The sequence below is a fragment of the Dioscorea cayenensis genome, chromosome 6 (assembly GCF_009730915.1).
Source record: "Dioscorea cayenensis subsp. rotundata cultivar TDr96_F1 chromosome 6, TDr96_F1_v2_PseudoChromosome.rev07_lg8_w22 25.fasta, whole genome shotgun sequence".
Classification (NCBI taxonomy): Eukaryota; Viridiplantae; Streptophyta; class Magnoliopsida; order Dioscoreales; family Dioscoreaceae; genus Dioscorea; species Dioscorea cayenensis.
The window spans coordinates 819780-843264 of NC_052476.1; the positions used below are offsets into that span (position 1 = coordinate 819780).

At 31.0% G+C, this 23485-nt stretch overlaps 4 protein-coding genes across 7 annotated transcripts in view; 1 reads left to right on the forward strand and 3 right to left on the reverse strand.

Annotated features, from left to right (window-relative positions):
* LOC120262797 (uncharacterized acetyltransferase At3g50280-like) overlaps positions 1-23485 on the reverse strand; it is a 53596-nt gene that overhangs the window by 4305 nt on the left and 25806 nt on the right. The window lies entirely within an intron of this gene.
* On the reverse strand, positions 9-4132 carry LOC120262796 (phospholipid:diacylglycerol acyltransferase 1-like). The gene is made up of 5 exons (XM_039270683.1): positions 3612-4132; positions 2086-2308; positions 1608-1891; positions 1069-1396; positions 9-315 (listed from the first exon to the last, which is right to left on the reverse strand). Exons 1-5 carry the CDS (start codon positions 4037-4039, stop codon positions 46-48), a joined length of 1533 nt encoding a protein of 510 aa, XP_039126617.1. The 5' UTR covers positions 4040-4132; the 3' UTR covers positions 9-45.
* Positions 8296-12071, forward strand: LOC120262798 (protein Brevis radix-like 1). 3 transcript variants are annotated; one of them, XM_039270686.1, is made up of 5 exons: positions 8296-8475; positions 8559-8836; positions 10616-10739; positions 11030-11457; positions 11814-12071. In XM_039270686.1, the coding sequence occupies exons 1-5, from the start codon at positions 8359-8361 to the stop codon at positions 11899-11901; spliced, it is 1035 nt and encodes a 344-aa protein (XP_039126620.1). In that variant the 5' UTR covers positions 8296-8358; the 3' UTR covers positions 11902-12071. The 3 variants fall into 3 exon arrangements, with proteins under 3 accessions (XP_039126620.1, XP_039126619.1, XP_039126621.1); XM_039270685.1 differs by having other exon boundaries at positions 8301-8475; positions 10613-10739; positions 11814-12070; XM_039270687.1 differs by having other exon boundaries at positions 8334-8475; positions 8545-8836; positions 10613-10739; positions 11814-12070.
* On the reverse strand, positions 12278-16761 carry LOC120262799 (alpha/beta hydrolase domain-containing protein WAV2). Of its 2 annotated transcripts, XM_039270689.1 has the most exons (9): positions 16450-16761; positions 14644-14679; positions 14424-14502; positions 14239-14293; positions 14012-14128; positions 13703-13867; positions 12990-13254; positions 12611-12651; positions 12278-12522 (listed from the first exon to the last, which is right to left on the reverse strand). In XM_039270689.1, exons 1-8 carry the CDS (start codon positions 16685-16687, stop codon positions 12635-12637), a joined length of 972 nt encoding a protein of 323 aa, XP_039126623.1. In that variant the 5' UTR covers positions 16688-16761; the 3' UTR covers positions 12278-12522; positions 12611-12634. The 2 variants fall into 2 exon arrangements, with proteins under 2 accessions (XP_039126623.1, XP_039126622.1); XM_039270688.1 differs by lacking the exons at positions 12278-12522; positions 12611-12651 and adding an exon at positions 12713-12883.

The following is a 23485-nucleotide window of genomic DNA, read 5'->3' on the forward strand; positions in this document are numbered from 1 at the left end:
AACCTGATGACTAGGAAACAAACCATACAATAAATAAAAAAACACTCACTTGGTTTCCAAAGGGTTTGACCAATACTTGTAATGCTTGTACTTTGGGTCATCCAAATTATCAGCAATACCATATGAAAAATGAGCACTTCCACGCTGCATCATCTTTGGAGCAACAAAACGAAGCAAATCCAAAATGGAACCAGCGGTGTATGCTTTGTAATCAGAAACTGCCTGGACTCCACCCCATCCCACCTCATGGTACTCTGTCCAAACATCACCACAAGAACCATTTGAATGGGCAAGGTTGTTACCTTTCACTGCATCCTATACATTAAAATTGAATGAGCTGGGAGAAAGATCTGATAGCGGTAAATCTAGAAGCCCAATAACATGATGCATTGAATAGAGTGATTGAATGCCAATTCAAAACATAAGGTGCATCATCCATACAGAAAGCTAACAATAACAAGACAAACAAATCATTTGCAACCATCAATCCAAAAACTTTGAAATTTAAAACAGGCATGCCATCCAGGTAATGAGATTTCAATAGGGCATATTGGTTTACTTGGTGAAATTCTTTTACCCAAAGAACCCTTCCCATCCTTCACACATCAACCAAGTGATATATCATCTGATGGCCCCAACTAATGGACCCCTCATGCGACAAAGGCAAGATTGGTTGGTGGAAAGTCAGAAACCTACTCATATGGTCAATGTTTTAAAGGTTCCAAGTGACATCAGTTGCATATGACTAACATCAAAATTAAAGACAGTTCACAAACCAAATTTGCAACGGCTTTTATATATTTTTAATATAAACTTTGAACAACTTAAAGAGGAAATTAACTTTCTAACCCCCCAAAGGTTGTCTTTCATAACTTCCTGCGCATCCATAGACGAACACCAATTTTTAGAATTCATAAAATAAAAGGTATGCAGGACCTATCAAACGAAAAATAAGTTGAATTTCAGGTTCATATGCCATATAGAGAACAGGAAAGAAAGTAACAAGAAGCCTAATCTTTCACATATATGACACATTAATATACTGGAACCTTAAGCAAAGAACTTTACCCGGAAATCTATCATTTCAATCTGTGCTGATGGGGCCTCTGCCACATCTTTTCCAAAAGATATTATTCTCCCATAATTGGTAATATTTGGTTGATGATTTGCATTCTCTACCTTGACATCTTGAGAAACAATAGAATCATTACTTCTTTTCCTTTTACTAATACAGCTGTAGCATTCTTCTGGTGACCAGTCTAAACCACCCCAAATAGTATCACCACCTTTGGGAATCATGGACATAGTTGAATCCCATGTACGAGTCATCCGCATAACATGTCGCAAAGTTTGTAAGCCAAGAAAATCAGAATCTAAAACACCAGGCGCAATGGCTCTGCATCAGGGACAGTTTCTGATAAGTTAATGACTAGAACACAGAATAGCTTTCAGTAAAATATGAAATGCTACAAACCACATCAATGCTTTCCTCTAAGGCATACAACTATGAATACCTTTCTTTGACAAAAGAAAGATATTTTTCAGACTGACACTCACTCAACTCTTCCCAAAAAAAAGCAAAACTTCTTTGCAGTCAGAGAGGCTACCTGGCGACAGCAACATCTTTGGCCTCAGCAGAGAAGAGTCCAGTAACTGCCTTGGGGACCCCCAAGAAAGGACCACCAATATTCATCACTGCTTTTATATGCTTTTGACACCAATCTGAACCACCCCCACCACCCATTGGAGCAGGTGCCTCCACCCATTTCATAAAATGCAGAAAGTACAAGACTCCCATCGAATGGGGAATCACAACAACCTTCTTCCCACCATTTGTTTCCACCATCAGTTCTATATTGCTTTTTATTCTGCTCAGAGTTTGATCTCGGACCTGTTCAACTCATATTAAGTGTGTGCATCAGTCAGTACTCCAAAGAACAGTATCACGTATGACTGGATGAGATTTAATAAGAGACCATTAAAACCAAAGCTCCCATTTGCTTATTTATTTGACAAGGCCTCGAGAAAGAAAGGGACATAAAACAGAAAAATCCCTGCCTTTAAAGAGCTCACAGTAGAAATTACCTCAGTGTTCTGAAAAGAAAGCCTCCAATCATATGCTGCCATATACATGGTTTTTTCTTCATATCCGATGCGTGCCAAATTAGCAATCAATACTGCCCAGACAAAATACCCAGGGGCAAAATAATCTGCCGCCACCAATCCAGTAACTGGCCTAACCCTTACACCTGGAGGATCAAGTCCAGTTTCATTGTCCAGTGACATGTGCTCAACCCAGCATAAAGGTCTGCAGAAATTCGATATGAACACAATAAAATCTTTAATTCACTTTTGCCAGTAAATTTAATCCAAACTCAGTAAGTATAAAAAAATTAATGAGGATTCAGATTGGTTAACAAAATTAAACAGCTAGTTAGATAGAAAAGGTTACAAGGGAGCACTTCTTATCAATACTAGTGACAAAGCATTGAAGGGAAATAGGATATTTTGCATCAGCATGATAAAATCCATATACACTGCACAGAGAGAAATGGGAGAGACAATGAAAAAAATTAAGGATAACACCAAGCAGTTGCAACCATTCCTTTACCCACCATAGTTTGCACCAACAAACTTCCCTGTTCATTCATTATCCATCTAGTGCACATATCCAAATCCATTACCAAGCATAAGCAATTCCTCATTCTACCCTTTATTACCTAGTTTCTCTTTCTAAGCTGTCCGTTCCAGACTTATGGCAAACAAAGAGGTCATCAAATGCAATGAAGCAACCATCCCACTTTGCAAGAACAAGTCAACACAACTAAATAAGTATGGATTTACTTCAATAAAAGTTATTTTCCAGAAATACAAATGTCTAGTGATAAATTAAAGAAATATGGTATGCATCCCTAAACACAAAAACACAAATTCGATGAAGGATTCAGAGATTGAACAAACAAAAACAGCCACAGTCCACAGATATGAAGAAATAGGTTGCTTATTGAAAGAAAAATAATGCAAAGTGTAATAGGGCAGCTAAGATAGTGATAAACATTTTAAGATCATATATTCCACTTCATCTGCAACAACAACAGCTAAAGCACAGAACCATAAACTCAACCTTGAAGGTAACCATCAGTAAAAAATAAAATAAAATAAAAATAAAAATAAAAATAATCAAAGAATAAAGAAAAGAAAAATGATCCATTCCAATAAATTATAAAGTGAAGGGCAGGAAATGAAACCTTGCGAAATTAATGAAAGAATCGCTTATAATTAGCCTCCTCTCAATAAAATTGAACTTCCAAAGAAACAACATTGGTTAACTGATAATGCATTTTGTTTCTAATTCTCCAACAGTGTTTGAAGCATTGAACTTCAATAGATTCAACTCACACAGCAAACATTTATTTTGGATCGAAAACTTCTCCCAGATCGATCTCAAACAAGAAACAGGACAAAAAGTCCGGTATAAATTCAGGAAAGAGTAAGTAAAACATCATACTTCCCAAAAAGATTTGTCCTTTCCACGTCTAGAAAAGCTCAGGAACTCAAAGGAACCATATTTGAGCAAGAATATAGGAAGAGTCAAAGAAGCAACCACATACCTTTTATAGACTTCTCCAAAGGTGCCGCCCCAGAGTCTCTTCCGAAACAACCCATCAGCACACTGATGCCCCTCCCAAAGCTCAAGCCCCCCAGTGACAATCCCGGGAACGAACACCACCGGATGAAGCGCAGACAGCCCCTCCTTACGAAGCTTAACCCCCGGCGGATCCGGCAGCGGTCCGGTAATGGCCTCAGTCACATACTGCGGGAACGACGCCGGCATCGCGTTGTAGAGGAAGAGAAGAATCCACCAAAGCGAGCAAACGCAACCTATGATCCAGCAGCAGCTATCCAAGCAGTTCCACCGCGGCTTCCTCGCTATCGGCAACGATGGCTTCTCCTTATCGTCAGGTGCGGCGGAAGAGGTGGACGGACCATCGATCTGAGGCGGCGGGTGTGCTGGCCGGCGGCGACGGAGAATGGGCATCGTCGGAGACGCAGGAGGATCTGGATGAAACCCTAGTTCTCAGCGCAGGGGCGAGCGCGGGGGCGGGGGCGTAGTAGCGGTAGAAGAGGACGAGGAGAAGATGGTGTCATGTGATGAAGTGATTACGTGGCGGACGATGAGCGCCGAGATAGGATCGAATCACAATCTCGAGATTAAACAACGGTTGAGATGAGAGGTCTATGTGTATACAACTGTTCTATTTCAAACAGCGGATCCTAGCTTGAAGGACGGACAGCGTGGGGCCCAATTAGTCGCCAGACTGGAACCTATTTTTGTAGAGAAATGTTCGGTTATAACTCACAAGACTTTTAAACAAACTCATGAACTGTGTTTTGGAGTGGAGCTCAACAACGAGTTAAAAAATAAAAAATAAAAATAAAAAAATCATAATCATACAAACGCCACAATTTATATATATATATATATATATAAATATATATATATATGAAAATAAATCATCTAGCAAATTCACGTTTTTTAAATCTAAGTCATTGGATAATCATCCGACGGATGATTATTTATATAAACATTGTACATTTTTTTTACTCGCTCATAATCACATCTGCATAAACTATAAATAACGGTTTCTACTGTTCATAATGATACCATCCAGTGGCTGATTTAGAGGGGGGCAAGGGTGTGCTCAAGCACCCCCTTGCCCATATATCTATATCTACTATATATATATATATATATATATTATTACAATATTAATAATTATCATTTGTATGGAAAGTGATATTATTTATTTAATTTTTCAAAATTATACCTATAATATTTAAAATAAATTAAATAAAAATAATAAGATTATTATATTAAATAAAACTAGTTCTCAGCGCAGGGGCGAGCGCGGGGGCGGGGGCGTAGTAGCGGTAGAAGAGGACGAGGAGAAGATGGTGTCATGTGATGAAGTGATTACGTGGCGGACGATGAGCGCCGAGATAGGATCGAATCACAATCTCGAGATTAAACAACGGTTGAGATGAGAGGTCTATGTGTATACAACTGTTCTATTTCAAACAGCGGATCCTAGCTTGAAGGACGGACAGCGTGGGGCCCAATTAGTCGCCAGACTGGAACCTATTTTTGTAGAGAAATGTTCGGTTATAACTCACAAGACTTTTAAACAAACTCATGAACTGTGTTTTGGAGTGGAGCTCAACAACGAGTTAAAAATTAAAAATTAAAAAATCATAATCATACAAACACCACAATTTATATATATATATATATATGAAAAAAAATCATTTAGGCAAGTCCCTAGAATTCATTTTAAATCTAAGTCATTGGATCATCATCCGACTGGATGATTATTTATATAAACATTATACATTTTTTTTACTCGTTCATAATCACTGTACAACACTATAAATAACGGTTTCTACTGTTCATAATGATATCATCCAGTGGCTGATTTAGAGGGGGGCAAGGGTGTGCTCAAGCACCCCCTTGCCCATATATCTATATATATATATATATATATATATATATATATATATATATTATTACAATATTAATAATTATCATTTGTATGGAAAGTGATATTATTTATTTATTTTTTCAAAATTATACCTATAATATTTAAAATAAATTAAATAAAAATAATAAGATTATTATATTAAATAAAATTGATGTTGGGTGACCATAATAAATAATATGGCTAACCAAAAACATGGATCTTCAAATATTTGTTTTAAAATTTTATATTTAGATATATTTTTTATTGAACTTATTAATATATTATTATCAATTTTTTAGGATATTAATGTAAAAAATGTTAATAATAAATATAAAAAATAAAATTTAAAAAAAAATACTATTGCTATTTCAAAATCTCTAAAAACAATTATTGTATTCGTGAGTTTTCTTTCTTTACTCAATCTCTTCCAACTTTCGAGTTTATATTTTATCTTTCATTATATAGATTTATTATGTATTTTTAAAAAATTTATTTTTATATCTGAATTAATTTGTTTTAAATTTTTTTGTAATTTTTGTTGTTTAAAAATATTTGATATTTATTAAATAATTATTTGATATTTGTTAAATATTTATTTGACTATTTGTTAGGAAAATTGTTGTAAAAACGGTTAGATATTTGTTGTGATTATTTACTATAATAAATTGATTATTTATAAATTATTTTTTAAATAATTGTTGCATAAATGAATTTATATTGTGAATTTGTGCAAAGACATTTTTTTAATTGTATTATTTGTCAATTTGATGTTTAACATTTAGTTAAATTGTTTGCTAATTATGTAAATATGATAATTTTTTTACACCTAATGAAACCAAAATTTGTAGATGGATGTATATTTTATTTTTGAATGGTTGATTATTATTGTCTCAATTTGAATTAATTAAGTTATATAATATTCATAAAATTTTTAAATTTGAATTCAACACCCCCTAAATTTTGTTTCTCGTTTCGTCGATACCATTCGATGGCTATAACGAACATCCCTAAATTTGAAATCTAGGGACATCCCTAGGGAGCTAAATTTAAATATTAAAATATTATAAATATTAAATAATTTTATTAATTCAAATATTTCAATAATTTTGAAATTTTTGATTTACAAATAAAAAATTATTATATCTACATAATTTGTAATTAACTCAATTAATAATTAAACATTAAAATAATAAATAATAAAATTTAAAAATATTTTAACACAGACTCACAATCTAATTTTATTAAATACAATAATTATTCAACAAATAATTTAATGAATAATTAAAATTTTTATAATAATTAATCACAATAAATATTTAATATTTTTCATCACAATTTTCATAACAAATAATCAAACAAATATTTAACAAATAATCACACAAAAAATTAAAAAAAATAAATTAGATATAAAACAAATAAGATAAATTCTAATTAAAGAAAAAACATAAACTCAAAAGAAATGACACAAAATGAGTCAACCTATAATGATTTTTCTAGAGATTTTGAGAAAACAATTATATTTTTATAAAAAAAATTTTTTTATTTTTATTTATTATTACCTTTTCTTTTACATTAATATCCTAAATATTTGATAATTATATATTGATAAATTCAATAAAAATATATCTAAATATAAAATTTAAAAACAAAAATATTTGAAGATCCATCATTGGCTACTATATTAGTTGTTATTATCAATCATCGAGTTTATTGTTATTATTTAATTTTTTTTAAATAGTGAAGTAGAATTTTAAAATAAATAAATGAAAAATAACATTTTTATATATAAATTATAATTATTAATATTTTAATTATATATATATATATATATGCCCCGGCTCTTGTCATACTATGCAATATTATATAAATACTATAATAGCATTGTTCATAGAAAAATATTATATAAATATTACATTAGTATTGTTTATTTACTATTTATTGGGTCTCACAGGGAACATGTCGTTTTTCACCTCACTATGATTGTATGGCATAAATAATTTATTAACTTGGTTTAATTTTTAATAATCTTCTATGCATCACATGGTTAAACTCTAAATCACCCCATATAATATTTGGCCTGCATGTTTCTTGACAATCTTTTTGTGGAGCGGTGCTAGTTGTTTTTTCAATATATATATATATATATTAATTAATTAATTTAAATCTATATCTTTTTACCTCTCCTTTATTAGTATACATTTTGAGTCCAACCTTGATGTAGATGACATATTTTTATATAATTTAAATATTTTCCATATTTTCTTAAGGATGTAATATGTATGTACTTTTTTTTTATTTCTATATATAAGACTATAACATAAATATATTCCAACAAAGAATATTTTTTTGTGATTTAAAGAATCTACTTTTGCATTAAATAAATAAAGTAATGCTCATGTCTCCTTCACTAAAGTCTAAATTCATACCTTCAATAATAATTATAAACCATGTTCAAATAACTAAACTACCAAATTTCCGTAAGGGTTTGAACTTTGAATCATTTGATAAAGCTCTTAATTTTTTTTTTAATTACTAAAATACAAACACAGTAAATACAATTTTCAAAATAAATTAATTATAAATTTTATTAAATAATCTCCCAAACTAACCATGGCCCCATAAAAAATAATATTCAAATAATTTAAATATTAATTATTTATTTATAAAAATAAAAGGAATCAAAGAGAACTGCCCGCGAAGTCATTCCATTGTTCTAGTCACCGCCCTACCTATTCCGGTAAGCATACCGCACTAAACATTCTCTACTATAAAAGCCCTCCGCGGAGCACCATAGTCCACCGTCTTTCCGAGAGAGCTCTGTTTCTCTCTTCTCCGCGCGATGCTCACCTGCGTTGCGAGCTCGAAGCCGCTCGGCGGGCCGCCGGCGGATGACGTCGGAGCCGTTTCCGGCGCCGGAACTCCTCGTAGACTGGCAATGAAAGCGCTCACCACGCAGGTAGCTTGATCGATCCGATCTCCACTCCGATTAGATATCTTCATTCATACTGTTTTGATTCGATTCTAGGGTTTTGAAATCAGATAAGAGAGATGGCGATCAGAGCATCGGGGGCGTATCGGCAATGCAAGCCTTGTTCTAGGGCGTGGGAGAGGAGGGAGTGCACGGAGTCGGAGGGGTTGGAGAGCGGGAATGGTACGCCGGCGTCGATGAGCGGCCGGACAGAGGAATCAGCGTCGATGATCGTGGAGGAGGACGAGCAGGTGGAGCGCGAGTGGATCGCCCAGGCTGAGCCTGGGGTTCTCATCACCTTCGTCTCCGGCGCCGGCGGTGGCAACGATCTCAAACGCATCCGATTCAGGTACTCATCTTCTTGCTTTTGCTTTTTAATCAGGAATTTGAAATAATTTTTCTGAGTTTATTCTTTATTTTTAGAATAATTTTAAGATTTATAGGATGTTTAATTAGTTTGTTGGATTATTCTATGGATTCCAATAAACTATCTATTTAATTTACTTATTTATTTTTTTATTTTTATTGTTCAAATTGGTAAACTTTTCTCTTGAGATTTGAATTTGAGCGGAATTCCGTATAATTTTCAAAATTTTCCCGTGGTAATGAGATTTTTTTTTTTTTTTTCAAAAGCTAAAGATTTAAATGTTTAGAGATTTTATATTTTGTTTATTAAAAATGTGAAAAATTTTATGGATACTGTTAAATATTTTATTTGTAAGGGATGAAATGCAGTTATGAGAATTTGATATTTTTCCATTCTTATTAAAAGCTCATATTGTTTATCTTTAATATTGAAAAGAAATTTAGAAAAAATAAAAACTAATAAATTATTAAAAGATAATTTGAGATAAAATCTTAGTACTATAGTTTTTCGAAAAACTTTTGTGGGAAACGCTATGGCAATCATGCCGCACATTATTTTGTTTTTTTTTGTGAATGAAATTCAATAAATTAAAGTATAAATCATTTCATGATGATTTGGCTGCTCATAATATTTTCCAATAAATGTGTTTTGAATTTAAAATGGTTTTGAGGATCTTAATTACTCTAATAATAAACTTTATTTATTTGTTTATTTTCATTAATGACAAAGTTAATTCACGTGGGACTTAAAAAATAGAAAACCAAGTAAAACTTATTTGAACTAGAAATAATCTATCTAAACTATGAGTTAATTATCTAATTAGAAAATAATAATTCCATAGCTTGCTTGCTAGATTTTTTCACCCTTTTTTTTGTTTTTTTAACTAAAAATAAATAACCCACTAATATACTAAAGTCTTATATATCTAATCCTTCCATTCACCACTTGTTATTAGGATTGATTTTATTTTGCTTTCTGTAATGTATTATTTGATTTTGTCTCTGTTTTAAACCACTTCATTTTTTATTTTTTGATGTCAAAATTTAAAGCTGTTATGTAAATAAATAGCTTTTAAAAAATATAAATAAATAAGAGATGGAAACATTGCTCTGAAAGCAAATACTCCAGTTCAGCCCACAGGGTATTCAGATTCAAAACATTTGTTATTTGGGTCTCTTTCCTCTCATTTGTACCACTCTGTCTACGAAATTAAGAATTTATGAGGCAGACGTCTTAGATTGATGGTGTCCTTTGTGGTGCCTCCGGCCATAAGTTTTGTGTATCCCACTTAATGGTCCATATTGTTTTGGACATTGTCATGTCTTTATTAGACCAATGGTTTGTTTCCACAAATTATTTGTTATATCTTAAATTTTATTATATCTTGCTTATTGAGATTCTCATGCATTAGTTTAAATTCAAAAGTTATTAATTTAAAAAAATCTTCACTTCTATCTTAATTAGATTTCAATGCTCTAAATCTAACTATATATTTGGTGCATTAGCTTGTTTCATCTAATTATATTATACATCGGTGGTTCCAAGATTAGTGAGCTTAATGATAATTTTTAAATTTTAATTTTATATTTATCTTGTATTAACCTGTAATTAATTAATCTTATAGCAGGATCTCCCTCTTAATAAGATCCTTAAACCAAATTAATATATTGTATCATGTGAAGTGAGTCTGGATAACTATCATACTCTTGATTATGTGTAAACATATATATATATGTATATATATAAAAATTAATATAGCAGGGAGATGTTCAACAAGGGGCAAGCTCAGAAGTGGTGGGCAGAGAACCATGACAAAGTTTTGGAGCTCTACAATGTTCGGAGCTCCAGCCATCCACCTCCCACTCTCCCCGGTTCTGAGGAAGAGGTGAGCATATATATATATATATATATATAACTAATATTATACAACTCATGAAATAAGTTAAATATATCTCCCATTTTCCACATTAACAATGTTATTCTTCGTTTCATTCCTTCTCTACAAGTTACTATTATTATTAGGTGGATATATTATTTTGTTTCTCTCCAACTTATGTAGGCTTTAGATAATATTTACATAGATTAATTGTCACCTTAGTTTAAGACTTTAAGTGATCAAAACATGAGAACAAGTGATTATTAGGAATATAATAACATTGTTAATTATAAAATCAGAGCTTAAAGAAGGAGATGGTGAGGCTAATGACTCCCTCAGTGAGAAAAGAAAGGGTTCCTGGAAACTCCAACAGGGCAGTGATGGGCTCCTCTTCTGATGATTCTCAAGACCACCACCAACAACACCAACACCAACACCAACACCAACAAGGAGACTCCTCCGGTGGCCTTGCAGGTACCCCTAAACTCTCAGTCAATAGTGGGACCAACAAAGGCATTGTAGGTACATCATCATCTTCATCATCATCCATAAAGGAAGAGGAGGAGGTGATGGATGGGTGTGGAAGTGGTGAAGCATCAGTGTCTAGCAATGGCAGTAGTAGTATTGATCAAGAGAGGGAATGGGTTCAACAGGATGAACCTGGAGTTTATCTTACTATTAGAGCTCACCCAGGTGGCATCCGTGAACTACGCCGTGTCAGATTCAGGTTAACCTTCTCACTCTCCTCATTCTATTATCATTTATATTGTTTATAAGTTATAACCATTATCCTCTGTTTACTGTTTTATGTTGGTAAATTGGATGTGTGTTTGGTGCCATAAAAATAACAGTCAGTGTCTTGTAGCTACCACATCACAAACCCAATGAGATAAAATTGCTTGTCAGACTTTATTAGAGCTCATTTTATTTGTTTACATATCTTCATAAACTACTCTTAATCTTTTGACTTTCAAGATAAATAAAAAGAAAAAAAAATATGAATAGTTTGATAAGCTATATTATTTGGAGTACATGTTAGAATGTTTCCATCGTTTGGATTTGATGTTTTGGTATTAAATGCAGCCGGGAGCGGTTTGGTGAGATGCTTGCGAGGATGTGGTGGGAGGAGAACCGTGGCAGGATACATCAACAATATATTTTCAGAGCTTAAATTAAACTTTTATAAGTCTACAGTAGAACTAGAACCACGGTATGGTCATGATTATTTCTTACTTTCTTTTTGTTTGTTTATTTATTTTCAAGATAACTTGTGTACAAAATTTGTTGTTATTAAATGGATAATGCAATCAAACTACATAAGCGTATATAACCAAAACATATGAAATCAAAGAGTTCAAAAATTCATAGTCCAATGATATTAGTCCCGTTGTGAAATTTATTGGTATGAAATTCTCAATTGTGAATTCAGACTTGTAACCTAAATCTTGTGTCACCAAGTAAAGACATATGAGCTAAACAATTAATTAAAAAAAAAAAGAAAAAGAAAAATGAGAATTCGTATTCAAAACAACATCAACGGGAATCTAATTTTACAATTTTTGAGCACCCAAAAAAACTATAAATATTTTAGGTAAATAATAAGACTCAAATGATATATTACAAACTATGAAACTAATGTTGAACAAAATTTTCAGCAGTTTTCTTTCTCAAAGCGAGAAACTGACAGCATAATTTTAAACTGAAACACAATGAGAAGCATTCAAATAAGAACCAAAATCAATCATTCAGGTCTCTTGTTCCAAAGAGAGGAAACCTGTTTGGTGAGAGTGCGCTGCGAGCTCGGTAAAGAGTAAATCACATTAAGAATTGAACTTTGGAACACCAAAAAAATAATGATTTAAATCATTTTAAGAACTCACCATCTTTTAATTAATCGTCCTGGATCACCTTTCCATGAAATCTAAGTAGACAAGAAAGAAGATAAACAAGAAAAATTGGAATAAGATCGACAATCCATCCCGGTCAAAAACAGAATTAAGTTATTATCAAGAAGAAACTAAGCTTAACATGCCATATTGCCTCATGTTTGATAGGTTCACTTTACAGAAATGTATAAAGGGAAATGTCTGTACATTATGAATACACTCAAATGTGTCTGTATGCTGACAGACAGTTGAGTGTCAAAATTTGACCTGAGAAATCATTAAGTTTTCACACATTTTAGATCTTTGAGGAGCAAGCATGTAAGAATAGATCATGCCAGCACAAAAAGTTAAGGCCAATGGAAAGTATAATTACCATCATTGCTGCCATCGTTATCATCATCAATGCGGCTTCGAGAGCTTCTCCGCGTCTGAGGAACGTATTGATCCAGAAATAGCTGAATTGTTCTCCAATAGCGATCCCCACCAGACAGCCATGTATCCATGTGCATACCATTTGGAAAATCAACAAATAGACATTCACTGTTACTTTCAATTGCCTTGTTGTACAGCAACCGCATGTGAGAAGGGGGGACCATTTCATCTTGCAATCCAGACATGAATAAAATTGGCTGTTTGATCTGCAAGACAAGTATACCATTGAAGCTGACAGATAAAGTAAATGGTATGGCTATATTTAAGTTTCAGAAAAATATATATATATATATATATATATGTAACTGGTTTGCCAGAAGCTACCAGAAACTAGCACAAAGAACTGGTGGATTAACCACCGCTACCGGTTCAGTGGCTCTTGTGGAAACAATTCGTAAGTTGAAGAATGCACAAGGCAAGAACCACCATCAACATCATGTCAATGAAGGCTCAAATTATGAAGGTCTAATTTACTCATTACAGACCTATCCAGCATGTAGTTGATTTAAATAATCTAATGATGCACATCTATGAAAACCAATTAAATAATTTTGTATTGGAAGCTTCAGTTATGATGATATGTTTTGTCTTGAAAGTCAATGAAGAAGTCTACATGTTCGCCACTAAAGGTTTTAGGTAATAAGCAGTAGTCACCTGTCCAACAACATCTATCGTGCTCCACGGTGAACGGACCAGACGATTTAGGATTTTTGGACCTTTTGATGAACTACCTCCTATGAACCACTTCAAAAAGGGTAGCAGAACTCCAGCCATGTCCAAGATAGAGGTGAAAGTGTTTTCCAAAATGAGTGCTGAAACCTGCAGTCCATCACAAATATATCGTAAATGGCACAAGATATTAAAATTGAGCAAGATTAGATTTACAAAGTCCAAACAGAAATTTAGTATCATCCAAGATTGATTTGATCTTAAAAGTTGGAAAAACAAAAAACTGACACATACCTTATCAGGATTGTTTCTTGCGAGAACAGCACCAACAGCACCACCCAGAGATCTTCCAAAAACAACTATTCTGGATGTATCAATATCTTCTCTCTGAATTAGATGATCCAGTGCTGCCTAGCAGAGGTAGGAGGAGAATAAAGCCAGCCAGTCAAAAAAGGAAGAAAAAGAAGAAGATCAAGTGAGAAAAAGGAAAAAGAATTAAGTTGCAAAGCATATCAGCAAACCTGAGCATCCTTAGTTATGCCATGCTGAGAAGGGTAGCCATCACTTGCCCCATACCTATTTTAACAATTACAGCGAACATGAAAATTTACCATGCTATGACTAAATTCAATAGTGTAAGTCACAAAAATTATAATACAGCAACAAAGAAAAGGTGAGAAAAAGATATCTAAAGGGAGAAGCATACCCTCTATATGAAAGCATGAAAACATTGCAGTGCAGTCTCTGGAGCATTATTCGGACAAATTCAAGGCGATGGGCAATATCTAGTAAATATAACTCAGGTTCACTAAACATCACGTGAATAAGATAACCAAGATATTGAAAGGTGACTTAAAAGTCAGTCTTGTAGCCAATCTATAAACAAAAGACAAAGAATATGTTAAGAGAAACTATAGCCAGGATACTGCCAGCATTTTCTTGGAAAAAGAGTATAGTTGGACCTGCAAAAAAAAATGCCATAGAGTTAAGAATCTGTAAGAACGAAAACAAAAGGTATGAGAATTGTTCAGCATTGCATAAAAAGAAATCAAGAAAAGCTTCACCTCTCTTCTAATAACTGCTGTAAGAATGAAAACAAAGGCTATGAGAATTCTTCAGCAGGGCATGGGCATAAGAATAAATCAAGAAAAGCTTTGCCCAGTTTAATTCAAACAATTGCTGTGCTATTATATCTCCTAAAAGTACAACAATATTATATTAGCCATACGAAATAATGGTATGATACAAGCAATTGGTAAAAAAACAATCAAAAGTGCAACGCTCCTTGCTAGTATGGGACATAAAGAGGGTTGGAATTTGAAAGCATACAACCTTAAACCAATATATTATTGCCATCAAGAATAAATTCTTCATGCAGGAAGACGACATATACAGCAGCTGCCAAAAAATAACAAAAAAAGGAGAGAGGAATGCCATTTTTCTTCTTGATTAAGCAAAAGCCTACCTCACAGAAATGCTAACCAACTAAATATCATAAAATAACCTGGCTGAAAAATATTATTTCTCCAAATGTGATGAAACCCTTGATGGTGGCTTTCAATTCCCATCAATAACCATATAACCAAATCAAGCAAACCTTTACAGCAGCAAATCCCCAGCGCCACCCAAACCCTGAATCTCCCAACAATTTAAAATTCAGGCCATGACAGATAGACAACAAACAACAATTTTTTTTACAACTAAACCCTATCCATCTCTGCCAAACACTTTTCAGTTCTCATCTAACACATAAATCCCCTGATGTTGGAACTTGGAAGTTGTAGGACCAAACAAAAAACAAGAATTCCGTTAAATCAAGCCCGCGGTTTGGAGAAAGAAACTGGCATTCCAACCTCTACTAGGTAAACATCAGAAATTACGATAACTTCAGAGAAAACTTAATGACATTCCAGATATGTCAGACATACGTCCAAAAACAAACAACAAACAAAAAAACCAACATTCAGTTTTCTCCAACAGAGTATACAAACACAACAAACTTAGTCGCACAAAAACCCTAAATCAAACGCAGAGTAGAGCATTTCTGCTATCATCCCAAAATGCCCAAAATTCAATGGTGTTCAGCCCTTAAATCCAGAAATACCGCCAGACGACAAAAACAGCTACTTAAATTCCTTCATAAACAAACGTCACAACCCGGCAAAGCCCACGTTCAAACATCTGAACCGATATTAAATAGTCCACCCAAGAACCAAAGGCTTTTCCAGTGAATTTGTAACCTGGACTACCCAAAATAACAAGCAAAGTTTAAAAGCTGCAATTCAGTTCTTAGCAAAGCAAAGAATGAAAAACAACCTGTGAAAAAGCAAATCAAAACCCTAATTCAGCCTTGCCAATTCCAGCTCCAACAAATCAAAATCAGCGGCATTAGCCATTCACGAAATCACTTCACAAACCCAGCATTTCGGAATTCAACTTAAAATCCAATCAAGGTCATCTCTTTATGTGCCAGGTCTTCAGCAAACATCACGGCAACAATCCAAATTCCCATTCAAAGGCAAATTCGCCAATAATTACCCTAAAATTGACCCCAAATAGCGATTATCTAGCACTAATCCCACAAATCCAACCAACCAAACGCCTCAATTAACAACAAGAAACGAATTACAACACCACAAACGCACTCAATTTCGAATTAAATCTCACAATAGAAAACCCTGATTTCACAACCAATAAACCGCAAATAGAGAGAGAGGAGAGTGAGAGATCACCAGTGCAGTTGGGGGAGAGCTTGATGAACCAGGAATGGAGACGAACGCCATCAGAAGATCGGAGCCAGACATCCTCGTAGGCAAGGCGGAGACGCGCGGGGGTGACAGCATAGGCCTTGGCCAACCCCGGCAGCACTGGGACGTACACAAGCTTCTCCTGAAACGCTACAAGCAGCGCCACTCCGGCCACGATCACTCCTCCGACGCCATAACCGACCAAGCTCCACAACGAGACCATCTCCCCTCTGAGGAATTCCGTCGAACACCTTGCGAACGCGAGAGAGAGAGAGAGATATCGAGCAAAGCTTTAGAACGAAGCCAAAGAGAGAGAAATGAAAGCTCTTCTTTGTGAACGATTCGCTGTTTGTTACAAACAGCGTTGTACAAAGAAAGTGAATGACGTGGCGATATTTTATTGGCCACTTGCAGTGCTGTGCCTATTGATTATCAGAACACGTTTTACAATGCATCCTGTGAACAGATCTTCCTGGGCCGGGCCGGGCCCATACGGGCTCAACACGGTGAGGTTATTAATTTATTTTTTTTAAATAACTTGATAACTAAAATTTATAAAAATAAATAAATAAATAAAGTTTAAAATTTAAAATAATTTAATAATAAATTAAATCGAAATCGATTTTTATGGGAAAAAAATTATATTGTAATAGGATTTTGCAAGTTTAAATTGAGTCATGTAAATAAGTTGTTTAACTTTATTTTAAATAATTATAAATAATAAAGTTATTTATTTAGTTTATACATAACTCTAACCGCCCTGGGCCCTAAAATATTAAATCAAAAGGCCAGCCCATTTTCAAATGGGCTTTTCTCTTTTTTTTTTTATCTAATGCCCAGAAAATAGTAATTTTTATTCTTCAATCAACCATGTTGGAATAAATTATAAATATATTTTATAATAATTAAAATTTTAAAATAAATAATTTAAATTGATGAAATTTTAATAAACAGTGTTAAATAACATTTAAAATTTACACAATGATATAAAAACTTGTTTTTCAAACCAATCAAATGTTTTGAACAATGTGCCTGGTCCTTTATTCACAAAACCACTCTATTAAAATGATTAGCGCATTAAAAATAAATCTCTACGTGCAGTGTCATGAAAATAGGTGACTTGTCGATTTTTTAAAAATAAATAAATAAAATCCAAGAAATATTAGATATTTTTCTACATTTCACAAAAATTAGTTTATTTTAAAAATATTCTTCATTTACCAAACATAACTTAACCAAATAACTTGGGATAAATTAAAAAATAAAAAATATATATATTGATGAAAATGATTATTAATATAAAATTAAAAAATAATTTAGGTTTACCTTTTAATTTGAATATGAATAAACGTAGTTTTTCATGAAAATATCCCTAATTTTTTATTGGAAACACAGAATATGATAATTATATTGAAAACCTACAAACTTTATGTATTACACTCTCTGATTACGACAATATCATATTAATAAATTATACTATTTTATTATATTATTAAAATAATTTGTCGTTTAAATTTTCAAACTATTATTAAAAATATCATATAAGTTGGAACAGACAATTATCTTGAATATATATATATATATATATAAATAATTGCATCCTACTGTCTCACTTATCAACAAATTATTTATTATACATTATTATTAAAAAAATCAGGTATTTATAATTTTACATTACGGAAGTATTCTTAAAAACTACGAATAATATTATTTTTTATTTAAATTTATTAAGTCGTTTTAATGTTTTTTTTTAAAATTTGTATGAATATACTTATCAACTTAACTCATTCTTAAATAGAGATGTAAATATTTAAATAATTAAATATATTTCCGCAACATACATGCCAATTTTTTTTTACATTTGGCTATAAAATTAAATAATATTTATATGTCAATTTCGATTGAAAAATTTTTGATTAAAATTAGTTAATAGTCTTAAATTTATAAAAAAATTATACGAATTTTTTAAAATTATTCAAAAGTCCATAAAAAAACTCATTAATTTCTCTGTATTTAAATTATATTTTTTCATTCCCTTTCTTAAAATGGTGTCTTATGTTTTTTCAAATATATTAAAAAGTGTAAAAATACATTATATATATATATATAAAGAAACAAGAGAAAGGTGAGACCATAGACAAGAGAGAATAGTATTTGACATTAAAAGATGAATAAAAAAATTAATTAGTGAAAATGGGAGGGTGGTGTCGGAACATCTGACTAAATCCAAACAGATAATAAAATTTTAAATTATGATTGATGATCAAATTAAAAAATTAATTTTTTTTTTTTCAATAACACATAAAAAATTCCTCAAAATGATTAATTATTAATGTTTTTTAAGGTTTCCTGTCTCTCTTCCCACTGGCATAATATTTTTAATGTTATTAAAGGACAAAATAAGTCCTCATCAATCTTCATAATGAAAAACTAGCTTAAATAAATAAATTCCAATTCAATTAGTCAAAGAAAGAATAACAAATAAACAAGGACCAATTGATTTGATGTTCATGTCTATCCTATCTTTATAATGCTTTGAAGAGTGAGTTTGAAATAACATTTAAAATAGAAATGAAGTACTTTAATATTTAAAAATAATCCAAAAGTTTATACATAGTATTTACCGATAAGACCATTTAACTAGATTTAACTTTTAAGCTAAAAACAGAAATAATTTTTTGGAGTGGTGTAGAAATAGATTAGAAATAAATAAATAAACAAATATGGAAATTCAAATAATTATAATTAAGTCAATGTGTTAAGTCCCCATCAAAACCAACATTTTTTTTCTAATAAAACCAACTTGATTCATTTGACACAAGAACTTCATAAAGTATTAACTTTATCCTCTTTTCCCAGATGTGATGAAAAAGCCAAATTTCACATTATTATTATTATTATTATTATTATTATTATTATTATTATTATTATTATTCCCCCTCACCATGTTCGAACATTCAATCTCTTATTTTTATGCTAAACCGTAAACCCTAATTAATTTCAATGAGCTTGCCGTCTTTTCCACTTTTAGTCATGTGGTACATGTTCGATGAATAAAATTAGAAATAAGTTAGTACTTATATATAAATTTTAATTTTAATTTTAAAATAAATTATTTAAAAAATATATATATAATGTATTTTTATACTGAGCTGGCATGTGTCTCCAGATGGTTGACTTCGCCGCCTCTAGTTTCTCTCTTTCTTGTTTTTTTTCTTTTCTAGCGTTTTTTTTTATTGTTCTCCTCATCTCTGGTGAGAATCACAGTATTTTTTTCTTTCACTTGTTTGTTGTCTTTTATTTCTGTTCTCTATGGTACTTTGCTATCTTTTTATTTCTAATAAATTTGTGATTTATCCACTTTATTATATATATAGCTTATATGGATATGAAAATTTTTATCAGAAAGCCACCATTGTAATGGAATAAGGCAAAGCAAGCAAAGCTATAAGATTCAGTGATCACCATGAAATTGGAAGAATAAGATTTTTTCTTCCTCTGCTTATTATTATTATTATTATTATTATTATTATTATTATTATGCAAACAATGAAAACATCAATTTTAAAATAATTATTATACATAAAATTTAGAGCTTTATGATTTACTAGGTTTTAAACTCTGGGAGGGTGCTTATCCAAATGCACTTAAAAAACTATAAGTATGTATTTAAAAAAAAAACACACAGGAGTGGATAAGTAGTCGATTTAGGTAGGAGGCATGGTCCATCATCCTAGAGATTCCTAATGGCTAATTTAGATTAAATTATTGTTGTTGAGAGGATAACTAATGTGATAGCCACTATGTTAATTTATTATTAGTACCATAATTAAATTATTAACTAGTATCCTCTTCACATGCACTTCCTTTTGCCCCACACTTCGGAACTTGGCTAATTATGTTGCTAATAACTGAAACCTATATATCTATATATAAATATGCGTGTATATAACTATAATATTTGGTCTACTGTATTTTTTGAGTGACAGGCTCTAAAATAATTTTGGGTGAAGTACTGAAAGCTTTATAAAATAGCAAATTTTTCCCGTAATGTATTTTTTTTTATATGTATACATAAGGATTTGGACTTATAACTATTTGCTTAAACAAACTAAACATTGTTGACATGCATTAACGCAGGTTGGTAATATAACTATGTTTGATTTTATAAATAATCACATAATTATTTTCACTAATTAATTTTATAATTTTAAATTTTCAAGATGTTTAAGGTGATTTTTGTAGAAGTTTGATTTATTTTATATTAGATTAATAGATGGAAGCAACAAATGTTAGTTTGAATAATATAGACTTACTTATTTAAGCTAGTGATTTTGAGTTTAATTTTTTTTTTTTTGTTTATGTTCCAAATTAATTTAGAACTTGTGGCTATCAAGAAATCAATGGATAAAAGACTAAAATAAATAAATAACAAATAATTAAATAGTTTTTGTTTTGTCAAAGACCAAATAAATAAATAAATTGGAAAAAGATTAATATGAGAGGCTTTAATTTAAGAAAAGTTTTGGAATCTTTGTGAAGTTTTTATGAATTAATTAATGAAAAAATGATGAAATAAAAGAAGCTCATCCAGCCAAGTAAGCTCATCCAACATCACTAAATGTTAACTTTTTAATAATATAATAACATAAATGAAATCATCTTCATGCCACAAAAGTCTTGATTATATGCACACAAAAGGGTACAACATTATCTTCTTTTATTTTAATTACTTAAGTGCTTGCAAAGAATCAAACCAAAGCTTTATATAATTTGGAACTAAAAAGAAAAAAGAAAAAGAAAGCCTATGTTTTCTTTTCTATATACCCCTAATAATTGACATTCAAAATAATATAATTCTTGGCTTTTAAAGTTATTAAATATTTTCATAAAAAATTCAATATTTTAGAAATTACTTACAACAGTAAAAAAAAACATGCAGAAAAAAAATTTATTGGCATTGGGTCTTTTACGTAATATGATTGTTTTAAAGAGTGAGATAAGAATATAAGTGTTTGTTGAACTTGCAGTTAGGTTTGACGCCGGTATACATCCCTGATTTTTTAAATAATGGGTTTTTATTACTAATTTATTAAAAAAATAATAATAATTTAGGGGTTTTTTATACCTCTTTAAAAAATACTGTATTATTAATTTTTTAAACAATAATTTAGGAATTTAAGATCAGAAATACATTTACTTGTTAATAATTCAGATAATTTCCGGGATAGAAATACCAAAATTTATTGGTTAATGACAATAATGACCTTAACGTTAATATTGAAATAAAGGGGTATAATCGTCATTCTGGTGATAATTCTGGGATTGACGCTGCTCTAAATTGTCTTTAAAGACATCTAGGCTACGAGAGAACTCTGCCCGAGGAGTTTGATTTACCCTTGCTTTTTCATTTTATTACATCTTTGCCATTGTTCACTAGGGCGACCCGTCTGGATCACTGGATTGTCTCCTGGGAGCTGAATCACACGCACCCATGAATCCTCAAATTTCATGTTTGTAGAACTGCGAAAGCGATAAATAAGTGTCTTTTCAGCAGAATGTGACTAACGCATGCGATGAGTGCCCAGACTCGACAAAACTGGGGGTTTTAGCTCTCCTTAGCATTTGAAATGTCTATATTACCCCTCTATTTATATTTAATTAATATTTAAAATTAATATAGTTAATTAATAAATTTAATTATTACAATTTAAATAAATAATTATTAAAAATAATCATATTTAAATTATTTTTTATAAGTGATTTTTTTATTTTTATTAATTAATTATATGTTAATAAAATTTTTTTACTTTTTAAATAATTAATTATAATAATTTAAATTAAAAATTTTAAATTGTTATAATATATATATTGATTAACATAATAAATTAATTTAAATATCATTATATTTTTAACTATTATTATTATTATTAATTTTTATTATTAATTATTATAATTAAATATATTAATTAAATATGTGAATTAATTATATTAATTTTAATTATTTTGATCATATTAAATTAAAAATAAATAATTATATTCTAAATATTTAATAATAAATAATGGTAAATTTTTATTATTAAACATAATTCATTATTTTATATAAACGATTTTATTTATACAAAAAAATGATAAACGTAATTTTCGATTATATTTCTCTCTACTTTTTCCTATTCCTAACCCTTATTCCTCAAACCAAACACCTTCATCATTATCCTCCTCTTTCCCCTTATTTTTATTCCCACTCCTCCCTTCTTCTCATTCCCCCCTTCTCATTCCTATTCCGCAATCCAAACGGGCTCTAAATGACAAGCTCATTCATGTGGATCCGAACTGGAGTTAAACGGGTCAGACTCATAATAGATCCGTCTTTTAACTATCCAAAACCCAAATTGAAAAACAAGACAATATATTCAATATATATATATATATATATATTATTTCAATGTTTTGAAAATCCAATAAAGGCCAGTGCGCATGCATGGCAACAAGTGGAGCTTAGTTTATCATGCCTTCTGGCTAGCATTGTTTGGACATACATCGTATTAATTATCCTTTTATTTTATTTTATTAAAAAAATATATTAATCTCACTTAAAAAAAAATTAGCATTTAATTGGTAAAATATGAAAATTTGAGGGAAAATTAATAAAAAGTTATAGTAAAATTTCAATAACAAAGGTAACATATCGGATCCAGAAGGGCGAACCCGAATCCGATAACCCGGTAAAAGGGACTGTGCACACAATGATCAATGATTTACTTTAACCAAAATCACAGGCAATAAAAGGGCAATAAATATTACAATTAATGCTAATAAATTAAATTAAAAAAATTGAGTGAAAATTTCTTTTTAAAGAGAAAAAAAATAACAGAGTGAATCATTCCATAGCCTAATAGTCTCACACCAAAGCATAAAAAATTATTAAATAATCTAATAATATCATACAATAGTGCATTAAAATAAAAAATAAAAAATCAAATTTTTTCTCTAATAATATTATCTTTGTACTGTTATAAAT